Consider the following 13,158-nt stretch of genomic DNA (forward strand, 5'->3'; position numbering starts at 1 on the left):
TGTGTAACACAATTTGTATTGACTTTAAAAATAGCACTCAGTAAATAAGATAGAAAAAGGACATGAGGGTATTTAGTTATGAAAGTAGAAATGTAACAGGCTCAAAGGGCAAGTATGGCTGTGGGGAGAAGCAGGTTAAAAGCAGTTACGGGGACATTAGACAACACAAAAGGCTTAAAAGATACTTTTAACAGACATGGTGGTTGTCAACATTAATAGCAATCAATAGGTTGGGTTCAGGGTTCCCTCTCCTTTCTTGTAACCCACTTTCCTGGGACTTAAAAAAAGAAAAAAAGACAGACAGTGGGGGTGCTATCACTGGTCATGTTGAGAAAATACAATATTTAAACTGGGACATGCAGTTAACCTTTTCACCCCTCATTTACATGACGGGGAGCGAGCACAAATGGCCATGTAGTGATCTCTCCTTGAGACACAGTTTGGAGGGATAATTTAATAATAATTATAAATTTAACTTATAATTTATCTTGGGACATCAAATAATGATCGCCCTTTCTTATATCTGTAAACCTTGCATCGAAAAAAGGCTACTTTTAAATTATACTATGCATAGCTTGGCTTTGCGTTATAGAGTATGTAAGGAAAAGTCATCTAAGGAAAATGTTAACTTTGAAGTTAAAGATTAACTGTAAAACTGGAAACACAGGGTTTCTGTAGGATACTCATAATGCATGAGGACAAAACATAATTTCAAGAATGTTTCTAGTTCCGCAAATTCAACAAGTTGCATATAATGTCCCCCCCCCCAACAGAGTGGTTAACTTAGGAAAGTACGGACAAAGGGATAAATGCTGATACTGCAGCAAATGCAGGATCCAAAATATTATATCGTTTGATGAGAGTGGTGACCTCTGACATATATAGCAATTGTAAGTCGCTTTGGATAAAAGCGTCAGCTAAATGACATGTAATGTAATAATGATTATCCATGGAGGATATTGTGTATTTCTTTGTAAAGCTTGGACAACTGTGATAATAGTGCACATACACATATGTACAGTAATGTACAGGTATAAGTGCTCCGGTGCTAACAAGCAAATTGGTCACCAAGTTTGAGAAGATTCACAAATGAAAGACGTAAAAACTCACGTAGTTCAATTTTAGCAGGAAGGACGCAAGTTTGAAAAAAAGCTACGATGACATCCAACACTGGGTGCCAGACATCAAGTCCAGGATTGTCCCGATGTATACAAGTACAGGACCAATGTTCGTGGTGTCATCAACTTACTAGGTATATACTGTATGCTGACTGGCAGGGGTCATAGGAATTCTCTTAGGGGAGGTTAGTCTCACTCCTTCAGTTGCTCGTGTATATACAGTTGTGGCGAAATGTCATTTTGCAAAAACCCATAGTTTGAAGATCTGATCTTCTGTTTCTGTAAACACGAGTGTGTTTATGTGTCCCATGAGATAAAATGAGTTTGTCAATTAAATCTACAACACCTTCAAGTACCAATTAATGCCTATTTTATCTTTAATTACCTGAGGTGCATTAGTGGCTACTAGAAAGGCATTTGTGCGACCAGGATGGTCATAGTCGTGCATTGCAGCTGCTACATAAAGGGCCATGAGCTCCAGGGCAGGTATGTTCCAGGCCAGGCAGCCATAGCTGTCATCTGAAATGGAGGAGCTTTTGGAGGAGGCGTAGGATATCCTGCCTGGAGAGATCCCACTATCTGAATCTGAAACATGACAACAGACAAGATAGCTGTCAATGAATGTCACAGTGATGGAAAAAAAAAGTGTAGATCTACACTGCCAATGTAAAATCCAGTTAGAATTGTGGCTTTTCCACAACTGAGCAAAACCTTACTTTTGACTTTAATATAACTGCCATTTTCTCATCCCCTTCTCTCTGTCCGCGCTTATCAAATGACAGCTGTTTTGGCAGCCTCAGTGTTCGACGTCAGTGAATAAGCCTCAGGTAACTTCTAATGCAGCTAAAATATCATTGGCAGAGTAGATTTAAAAAAAAAAATTAGAGTAGATTAAGTAGAGTATGACGTGGTAGAGTAAAGGACACACCCAATAAAAGAAAAAAACTCCTAAAAGCCACAAACAAAATTGAGTCAGAATTACTGTATTTCTGACATCAGAGGGTGGCGAAATAGAGAGAAAAAGTCTGCACACTAAAATGTTTCTCTTTATTTGTTGACCTAATCGGACATTTCTTTGTAAGATTACTTTGGCTCGACCTGAGACATCTAAAAGGTTTCACACCTATACAGTATGTATGCTGTCTAGATGACAACTAGAGACTAATCGTTTTAAGGGGATACGTTGTTTCTGTTGTTTAACTTTGCAGATATAACTCTTTATCAATGCGCATTCACCCACCTAATAATCTGAATTCTCCCACAAGATGCTCATTGGTAGACCAAAATGTCTTTAACTGATTAAATGCGAGCCACATTTAGAAGGTTTTTATTTATTCAGGAGATCAGAGAAGTCCATTTAGAATGGTTACTGTGTGCAGGCTTTTATGCAAGACTAAATGACGAACGCCCCTCAAACAACTCAAAATGTGCGACACTGGCTAAGTAATAAGTATTATTAAGTATTAATAAGTAATACACATCAGAGATCACATAATGCGATTATGCATTTAGCCAATAATGATTGTTGTGCAGCTACGTGTCTGCATTATAACCCATGTTTCAGAAACTGTAACAACAATCTTTGACCACTGAGTTCATGAGCCCTACCTGTGTCACTTCCTGTCACATGCTCACTGTGAATCTGCTGGAACCCGGGAATTGGTCGAGTGGTCAGGTACCAGACAGCATGGAGCACATCAGTAGCATGGACCCTGTTGTGATCTGTAACCATAATAGTTCAAATTTAAAATAAATCTATTTTACCATGTACAGTACACTAGCACACAACTGAAAAATTACATAATTTATGGATAACTAAAACTGCCTCTTAGCTTTGCCGCACAATGGCAATTATACATATGAACACCCTGGAATAACACATCAACAAACCCCAAATATGAGTCTTTGAATTTCTTGAACACTACACAGTGTGATACTTACAGGGAATGTCCCTGTAGCCACTTTCCAGAGCACAGAAGTATGACATGAACTCCCTCACAGGGATCTTGAAAATTTCAAACAGACATGTATCCTGGAAAAGGGTGTATGTCACCTGTGGAAACACAAGCCAGCTTTACTGAAACAGCAATCAGAACACAAGATAACCAGCACCCTCACTGATACTCAGTAGAACATTAAACATAACTTTCATTATCATAGGAGAATTTCACTGTCTGCCTAATGTAATTTTTAAGCTAAAAAAGTAATTTGAACTCCCTGAAATTTGTATAAATCATAATCTAAGTGTTGCATATTTACATTAAATTTAAACTAAAAGGCTAAAAGTCCTGCTAGCAGGCTGCAATGATGATTATATCCAACTTTATGGAACGGTTTGCTTTTCTTTATCAGGAGTGGACAGACCAGCATATTAAAACACATACTACTACAGCTACAGGAGATGACTGGTCTGTGCTTGTTTTACTAACATAGCTGAGTATCCTTCCGCTCTTCCCTCCTGTTCGGTCCACCAGGTCAAAGATCTGGAAGTTCCAGGTGTTCATCCTCTCCATGAGAGCCTCATGGTCCTCCAGCATAGGATCTACTTTGAACTCCTGCTCACCCTGAGCAATCACAAAATGTTGTAGAGATTAGCACAAGTACTTTTTTCATTGACACATAACGTTCTGAACAAAAAAACAGAATCCAAATATACTTAATCATTGTAAGCAAGTCTACGTACAAGTATGAGCTAACTGTCTAAAACAAAACTATGGTCGATACTTATGAGAAGGAAAAATACAAACAACATGACAAATGGAGTAATTGTTCCATGTGCTGTGCTTCAGTAAACAATCATATTGGAACTAGCAGCCCTGTATTCACACACCTCTGATTCCTGAGTCTGTTGGTCTGTGCTCGAGCTCTTCTGCATCTCCTCCTCCGCCTGCCCCTGGTTCTCTGCAACACCTGGACTCCCGTCCCCAGACGCGTCTGCCTCCACGCTCTCCTCCCTGATCAGAGGCTCTCCTGGGAACTCTTCAGCCGCTGCATACACAGAGCACAGTGAATGGAAAGCCCAAAAACATGCACACGCGCAAATATGTAAAACTTATTTTACATATTTTAAAACTGGCCTGCCTTGAAACAGGTAACTGTTGTAAACTTATTTGAAAAAAAGAAAATGAAACCTAACACTGGTTACCAGAACGTACAGTGGCTAATGCGGTCGAGATGGTTAATAGTGATTGTAGATAGCTACTGAGAAAACAAGGCTTATTTTCAATGTGCAGGTCTAGCTATTCAACACATTTTAAGTTTATATATACAACCCTTACTTGGAATATCACAGGGACAAGACATATAATGTGAAATGCTCATTCTTTCGTGTGTGTGCACACCTCTGTCTGCATTTGTGTGCACGAACTTGCATTATATTTGGAGTCCAGCAGAGGGCAGCGTTAACCCCCTAAATTGCTTACAGAACTTACTCTTTCAATCTCCAACACCGTAGCACTGGTCAAGGCTGTCTGCCACCACATCAATGTGAATTAAATTGAATTGTATGTACCTGAGCGCCTGCGTTGAGCCTCACTGGCAAATGGTTGATAGGATTCCCCTGTATCTCCGCTGGAAACGCCCTTGAGCATCTGACGACCACAGCTAGACAGGACACAGTATCACAGCAATGACCAATTGCAGCACATATTTTGTTAGAAGCACTAACATAACAGACACAGTAACATGCCACTTCATTACTGCAGGTCTCACCTGGTGCACAGGTGAGGAGGGAAGGTGGAGCTACGGAAGGCCTGCTGGAAATCAGGTGAGCTGAGGGTGTAGCCCAAGGGCTTGTGCAGGTTCAGATTGACACTTGGCTTTGTCAGGAAGTCAGCCGTGTCTGGGAACTCCACAGGCGATCGAGTGACGAGAGACGACGAAGAACCTGCACCTACTGTGAGAGGACCGTGGCTTGGTGAGGTGAGTGGACTCAGGCTCGGAGATGCGCCTGGAGAGGACAAAGGGAGTACAGGAAAAGAGAGAGGCACAAGATTCAGTCCAAACATGAGCAATTAATCCACATGTAGTGTCTTTGGGAAGTTGGATAGTTAAGTCTCACCTGCTCTCCTGGACCCTGCATGATAGGTGAGGGTAACAGAGGAAGATCTCTGCTTGGGAATGGTGAGCAGATTTGGATTGGGCCCATTAGACAGACCTGGGCTGGAGCACAAAACACATATATTCTACACTGGCTCTAAAATACAACTTTTACTAAGCACAGTTTTTGCACAGATAAGGAATAAGACATCTTCTACTCGATATCTCACTGTCAGGTGTTGCGCCTCAAACTCTAAGAAGCTCACCGCCAACATAGCTAGTCTCTCCTGCCACCCCGTGGAGACATATAGACACTACACCCTGGTGTCCACAGCAAGTTTACTGTTCGAGTAAATTGAACACTGTGTAATGGATTTGTTTACAGTCACTAAAGATGCCTGATTTTCCCTCAAAGCATGTAAACAGGAGGTACCGATATTATAGTCCACTTAAACTTATTCCTTGATTGTGTAAAATGCGGATCTGTTTCTTAGTTTTTACTCAGAGAAGAGACAACACTATTCTATGATGTGTTAACAACTCCTGCTTTTGTTTTCTCTGTGCAAGCTGAAACTCACACAGGGCTTACAGGTACATTTTATTGTCGGCAGAAACACAATGGAAGGAAGTGATGGAACACAATTTCTCTCAGTTACTTGTTTGTGGGTGACAGGCTGCTATAAAACAAATTCAGAGGAATAAGTCAGTTTTATATATACTGTACTTAAATATAATTTTTTTAACGTGTATTTAATATTTACATCTGTTTCTCAGCTGATGATAGCAGGGTCTGGCCTGTCCCATGAAGCAGGATTTGTAGGTGAGAAAGCTAACTTTGCGCTTCTCAGTTTCACATATACAGCTTCAAACCACAACAAAGGCAGCAGACCAAGCCTGCAAGCAGCTGTTTTTTGTTCATGATTCAAAATATGAAAATGACTTTCTCACCAATCAACTGTGACGAGTTACTGCAGTATGGACAGCGACGAGAACTAACAATAACTGGGTGACATGTTTACAAAAGGGTAGATTAACTTTGCTTATCTTGATAATTTCATCAAATCAGACATATAGTACGTTTGTAGGACAACCAGTGTTCTGCTCTGGCATTAAAAGTAACAGCTAAGCATAGGGGCAACGTGATGAGTGGAAAATGTTTGGTCAGACTCAGTGATGTGAGGATGCAGCTGTGCTATACTGTAGCATGGTATGAATGTGTAGTGAGACAAAGAGGGGCTTGATGGTGTTTTAAGCCCCTGACGTCTCCTTCCAGGCAGCACTGCAACCGTTGACTTCAAGGCACCTAACCCTAACCTTAACCCTAACCCTAACCCTAACCACTGCCTAATCAACTTCAAGGCAGCGCTGCGACTGTTGACTTCAAGGCACCTAACCCTAACCATTGCCTAATCCTAGTGCCTTCCAGGCACGCTGCCTGGAAGGAGACGTTGGGGGCTTAAAACACCGACAAATCAAAGAGGGATGTAAAGGAATTGAGGAAAAAGTAAACTCGTGAATACAATATTTACAGTTTTATCTGTCAAATCTGGCTTCTCTATTCAAAACCAAATGTGATCTACATTTCTCACCTGGTTATCTCAATACAGATGTAAAATACACAGTTGACCTGGTTTCCTGTGAAGTGCACTATTTCTATTTTTATAATGAAGATGATTTATCGCTTATTTAGAACTCACTGAGGCCCATTCATAACTTGAACAGTGAAATCAATGTGCACAGGTGCTGCTGAGCAACCTGAGAAAGATTATTCAGATCTTGCAAGAATAGCCATTAATCTGCTCCAAAACTGGGCAGATTCAGGGTAAAGTACAGCCTAGATGATGTGTGTGAGCAATTCTCAAGACAGTGTGTGTTTCTGGAAGTTGGTAAAGTGTGTTTGTGTGGGTACCTGGTCAGGTTGAGGTCCGGGTGGGGTCTCTTGCCACTGTTGCGTTCCCAGCGTAAAGAGGAAGGGTCAAGAGGCGGGAGTGCAGAGCACGAGGAGGAGGAGGAGGAGGAGGTGGAGCTGCGCCTGGGCTGAGGGGTTGGGAGGCTGTTTCTGCTGCTCAAACCCTGATGGGGAAAGGAAGTCTCCGGTATATATATGTTTTATACACAAACTGAAGACGCTGGTCATATACTTAAACATTATCACATTAAAAAAGCTACGAGCATTTGTGAAAAATTATGACGCCATTAGAAGGCACCTGCAAAAAACAACCACATGGTTGTAAGGTCCCTATGTTTAAACTGGCTCAGCTTTTGCCACAATGCGACGTCATCGAGCAACACAATACATCATTTGGCCAATCAAAATTCTGCCTCACAATCTACCTTGTGACCATCAAGACAAAGGATAAAATGACTGTCGCTCTGATAACTTTCCACAGCTTTAAAATTGTTTCTCACACGATTAAAACTGCTGTGTCTGAAGGAACTTTTAGTGTCTGAGTTAGTTCCTAAGTTTAGATACTAGGACTCCCTTCAGTTCTGGGACTTTTAATTGACTGGAATGGGAATTACTCATCTCTTTATGTATCCATACTAGGTCGGTGCAGTGGTAATACTTGTACCAACCTTAATGGGTTTCCTGTCACTCCTCTCTACAGAGTCCTCCACCTCATCGCAGGGGTAGAAACCCGGGAAGGGGGTGAAGGGGTTGACCCTGGGGCGGCACGAGCCTGAAAATGTCCCCATGAGGCTTGAGATGCTGCGCAGGCCTGAGATGGTGTGTGGCGAAAGAGAAGAGTCCATCAGCAGGTCTGACACCAGGTTCCTGGCCTCGTTGATGACTGAAAGATCCACGCCGTTGCCACTCACTGCACCCTGCCATACGTGCACATACATCGCACAGATTAGGGAACAGGGCAGCAAATGCACTGTCGGAGGGCAACTTCAGTGCAGCACACACAAAAGTAGTTTTCAAAATGTTCGTGGTAAAGTTGTTTTTAAAATGTGATAGAATAGATCCCAAATGTTGGCTTATGGCTTGCTTGAGACAGTGTTGTCTCGCCGCCTCCTGCTGGAGTGTACTGTAATATGGACAACAGACAGCGTGACAACCTACTGATTCATAGCACTAACTTAAAAGGATGCTTGGGCTAGCGGTGTTGCAGTAGGAACAACAACAGTAACAACAACTACAGTATATTGGGAGGAAAATACACAATATCTAGAGCCCATATGAGAAGTGTAGTGTGATGCTAATATCTAAAGTGAAATTGTAAGAAAACACAACAGGTGTAATGCTTGCTTTATTCAGGGCAGGTTTCAGGTGGGGAAATGTCCTGGCTGGCTTGGCTCTCTGTCAGAACAAATAATGATTTTTGGTCTGTGGGAGCTAAATTCTTTGACAGATTACACAAATAGTTCAAACAAGAAAAAGAATGTCAGAGTAAGATAAAATGTGGCATGCCAACAATTCCAAGGCCATTGTATGGCAGGTTTTACACAATGTGTATTTTGCCTGAACAAAAGATGTCAGCAAGAGAACTGAATGTCCTAAAGGTGACTTATAGGCTTCTTCTACTGTTGGACTACAGAGGCTGCTCTCTCTAAATAAATATGTATTATCTGTGTGTTACCTGGATGAACCGTGCACATGTACCTTCAAACTCCTGACATAAACACAGTACTGACCTGATACTGTGGTTTGTACCAGTGTTTCAGATCCCAGTCCCACAAGATCATCTGAAAAACAGAAAAACAAACCCATAAACTGTCAGTCAAATGTAATCATTGCATATAGTGTTTGTGCATAACAGTGAATATAAAATCGTATTTCCATAGAAAGAGCACAGGCGTTGACCTATGCTCCAATTTCAGCACACGGCCTAATTACTTTTCAGCAAAGGCACTAGCAGTTCAGCGACACAACTTCTGCTCATCTATTCTGTCCTTTATCCAAACACACAGTGTAGTAACAGTTTACATTGAGGATTTCCTGCACCACATGATGCACTTTCCTAGTACAGGTATGCTAATGCACAATGCCTTAGCGACAGCAGACTGAGGCCTTTCACTGAAAGTAAAAGAAGAAAAGCAAACCACTAAACCACCACAGTGCGTCTACAATGGAGCTATGAGATCTTATCTGGCTCCAACTACGTCAATCGGCAGCATTTCCACACTATCTGTTGGTAACCAAACAGGAGCTCTCACACGTTACAGCGGTTTACAGTCAAAGTTGTTGCAGGTTATGTAACACTAAATTGATAGACCTGAAATAATCTAATCCTCTAGCACAAGCATACTTATGGAAATTATTTGTTAAGATAGCATTTAACTAGGTTTGTACAGTCAAATTATACTTTTGCACGTTTACTGATTTTCCTGCATGCATTTCATTTTGTCAGCCATGCACATTTAAGTGAAAGCACTGAAATCTATCACTTTTGACAGCATAACAATTGAAAACATAAAGTCAACTATTTATGATGAATCCTAGTCCAACCTGTCATGCAACGACAACCCCCCCCCCCCCCCCCACCTACTTTAGGTCTACTTCATGTTTTAATGGGTAGAAATATAGCCGTTCACTATGTAAAATCCAGGCAGTATATACATTTCTTTTAAAAAGCCAGCATGCAGTCTCACTCAGCACCACAAGGGGGACAGACACAGAGGATTAAGCCTCATTTTGTGAAACACCTCCACAAACACAAGAACCTCAACCTAACACACTAAAACACTAAACACACACACAACCTCACATATCCTTCTTTTTACCATCTCAGCCAGCCATCATATTATCAGGAACAATCAAAGCACATCATATCACATTAAAAATGTGAAAAGATTTTATTCTGGATTAAACCTTTCAGCAATGTCAAGAACGTCAACAAGATATTATACTATACATTTATTTAGCAAACCAAATTAAAATCAGATTTTATAGTTAAAATGTAATGTGCACTCTTTCACTACTTTTCTACATTGTGTGATTACAAAATGAACATATGCCAGTTTGCAAATGCTTTAAAGCCAGGTTTTTAATGTAAGAAAACATTTGTATACTAGGTTTTCTTTCCAGCTTTCTGTAATAGTAATGATTTTATACAGACATGTTTTACTTTTCTGAATGTGATGCATACAATGGATTAAAGCTATAACTAAGGTTGTTAGATTAATCATCCCATCTCCTCTAATCAGTTTCATTGATCAAAGTGGGATGTTGGGTGTTTGTCATCAGCATCTGTACAATGCTGCCAAACATGTAATATGGCAAATAAGCCCTGCCATGGCAACCCGACATAGAGGCCATCAAACAATGCTCTATACACCATGGCAACAGGATGGCGGGAGACAGCCGGAGGACAGAGTTGTTGGCCTTCTGCTTGTTTATGGAGAGAAGCAGAAGGGCTGAAACGGAGAGGTAGATGGGTAAAAGCTGAAGGAGAGGATGTCATTAAGGATGGGATGGTGAGTTAAGGACAGAGAACTATACACAGAGATAAAAAGAAAAGAAAAAAAAGAAAGAGACAACTAAATACGATGTACGCTTGGCCTTCATTTACCTCAACTAAAGATGTTTTGTTCCATTTTCTACTGACCCTTTCGACCGTAAGCGCAGTACACAGAGACACACTCAAAAGTCTTTAGTGTGTCACACAATACAGCGTAGCATGTGTACAATCTGTCTACACCTCACCATTACAGTATGCCTATGCATAATCTGTGCACAATGCACAAAAACATGGATGTCTTCTCCGCCTCTTACACGGCACAGAAACAGGAAAAGCTGGCTGAATGGGGGCTATTACCACCATTACATTATGTGCCAAGTAGTCTATACTGACGACGTTTTATTTACGGGATAGTTCCGGTGCCGCTGGAGATTCCGCTGGATGTCCCTGATTTTCGCCCGGATGTCCCTCACCTTCCGCTTTCTTGGTGTTGGCATTCTAAACTCTGGTCGATTCAGAAAACATGCTCCGAGCTAGAACCGACAATCAAATTATATTTATCTTTTTTTTGAATAAAATTCTCATCAAACACTCGACAGCCATTTTAATTCCAGAGCTCGCCTCCCTACGTACACGTTCCACCAAAACAAGTTCCTTCCCGAGGCACCGTACCTGCGCTTAGCGCCGCCCAAGAAGATTGTGATTGGTTTAAAGAAATGCCAATAAAACCAGAGCTGAACATGTTTTTCTCCTATCCTGTATTGTTGTGTGGACTAGCCACAGTGTTGTATAAAGTACTAGAAAGCAATACTTGAGTAAAAGTACAAGTATCGTACTAGAAAAAGACTTTGGTAGAAGTGAAAGTTACCTTTTAGAATATTACTTAAGTAAAAGTCTTAAAGTATCTGATATATACTGTACTTAAGTATCAAAAGTAATTTTATGATATTTAATGTACTTACTAAAGTATTTGAAGTAAAAGTAAAAAAAATTTCATTTTTTTTTTAAAAAGCAAGCGGTTAGAACTTTTATTGTGAACTTTATTGTGGCTTTCTTATAGTAAAGCATAAAGCATATTCAGGGTTCCCATATCTTCTTAATCATCTGATAGGAAGAATCTTTCATTCCAATGTACAGAAACATTTCTTGCAAATACGGCCACGGGTGTATGACGTTATCTTGACCACTACCCTGTTCACCAAGTTCACCATTATCGTCAGGGTGGTCGTCTACGATAATGGGAGGTCCTCCAGTAGGTGCTCGTGCTTCCGTGGCGGTTTCAGTTGTGCGTCCTCCTCCTCCTTTAGCAACAAACAAGCGCTGAAATAGAGCGTGCGGCGTGCGGAGCGTGCGTAATGCAATCTAGGAGCAGTGATTCGCCAAACCTCCCTTATTGCAGTCGCACACATTTCTTCTAATTTTATTTTTTTAGTAACGAGTAACGAAGATGCTTAGTGGAAATATAACGGAGTAAAAGTATACATTTTATCTAGGAAATGTAGTGGAGTAAAAGTGAAAGTTGACATAAATTTAAATAGCGAAGTAAAGTACAGATACGTGAAATTTCTACTTAAGTACAGTAATGAAGTATTTGTACTCCGTTACATTACAACACTGACTAGCCACACCTTCCCCCGCAGCGCTGTGGAGGAAGGTCTGACAATGCGAGACTATGTGCCAAGCAACAGCTTATTTACAGTGAGGACCTTCTGCAAGTGTTGAGATTTAAATCTTGAACAGGAGATATTTTCTTTGGGGTTGTTATGAAAACATGACATGAGGGCAGATGCAGAGATTGAGACACACAACTCAGGCTCAGCTGCTGACACTTGAGACACCTGTGCACATGCAGACACTCACGCAATTTATTTATTATTATTATTTTTTTTAATCTATTACATCTATTATTTATTTTGTACTTATTTATACTTCTACTCGATTACTCAATTACGTGTATGTATATATACGCACACACATTCATATATTTGAAATAATATTCTAATATATTATTATAATTAATATTCATAATCATAATAATAATAATAATAGTATATTTTGCCCCTACTCCTACTTACGCTTTGTAGTTTTACATTGTGGTATTGTGTACTTTTACTGAGGTACTTTTTCCAACATTAGCTCTAGGGGTTACGGACACTAAGAAAGGAGTAGTATCAGTAATATAATAATAAATCATGCTTTAAACCAAAACTACTAGTATTAAAAAGGAGACATGTAAATAGTTTGATTTTGTGGGGACATTTGTGCAACTGCTAATTATAGTAGATATGTGTCATGTCTGCAAGAATGTCAGACTGCCTACCTTTTCAATTTGACCTCTACTGCTCATATATTTCACTACTTTTTATTTTATATTTTCAACACACAGGCACAGACAGGGCTTGTTAGACTCGTACAATTGGCCATATCCAGTGTAGCTGCCATTCTGTGTAACACTGTGTGCACACCTACATGTGGATGAAGATTATTTATGGTGTCGGTATTTACAAAAGGGAAATAACTGCACTATATTTATGCACACCTGCACGAATATATAGATTTAAAGCAAACAGGGAGAGACCCACACAGAGAAAACACAC

General features: G+C 40.4%; 1 protein-coding gene across 3 annotated transcripts in view; it reads right to left on the bottom strand.

Moving 5' to 3' along the window:
• pde3b (phosphodiesterase 3B) overlaps positions 1-13,158 on the bottom strand; it is a 50,085-nt gene that overhangs the window by 5,439 nt on the left and 31,488 nt on the right. For all 3 annotated transcript variants that reach the window (XR_004109283.2, XR_004109286.2, XM_031324133.2), the window contains exons 2-12: positions 8,796-8,846; positions 7,734-7,982; positions 7,066-7,229; positions 5,179-5,279; positions 4,830-5,067; positions 4,630-4,721; positions 3,949-4,106; positions 3,548-3,682; positions 3,060-3,171; positions 2,727-2,840; positions 1,504-1,703 (exon numbers count right to left, since the gene is read on the bottom strand). Coding sequence is in view for 1 of the 3 variants with exons in the window: in XM_031324133.2 (XP_031179993.1) it covers positions 1,504-1,703; positions 2,727-2,840; positions 3,060-3,171; positions 3,548-3,682; positions 3,949-4,106; positions 4,630-4,721; positions 4,830-5,067; positions 5,179-5,279; positions 7,066-7,229; positions 7,734-7,982; positions 8,796-8,846 (1,614 nt within the window). In the remaining 2 variants the exon portion in view is untranslated. The remainder of the gene's footprint in view (positions 1-1,503; positions 1,704-2,726; positions 2,841-3,059; positions 3,172-3,547; positions 3,683-3,948; positions 4,107-4,629; positions 4,722-4,829; positions 5,068-5,178; positions 5,280-7,065; positions 7,230-7,733; positions 7,983-8,795; positions 8,847-13,158) is intronic.

This window comes from Sander lucioperca, chromosome 3 (genome assembly GCF_008315115.2).
Source record: "Sander lucioperca isolate FBNREF2018 chromosome 3, SLUC_FBN_1.2, whole genome shotgun sequence".
In the NCBI taxonomy this organism is placed as follows: Eukaryota; Metazoa; Chordata; class Actinopteri; order Perciformes; family Percidae; genus Sander; species Sander lucioperca.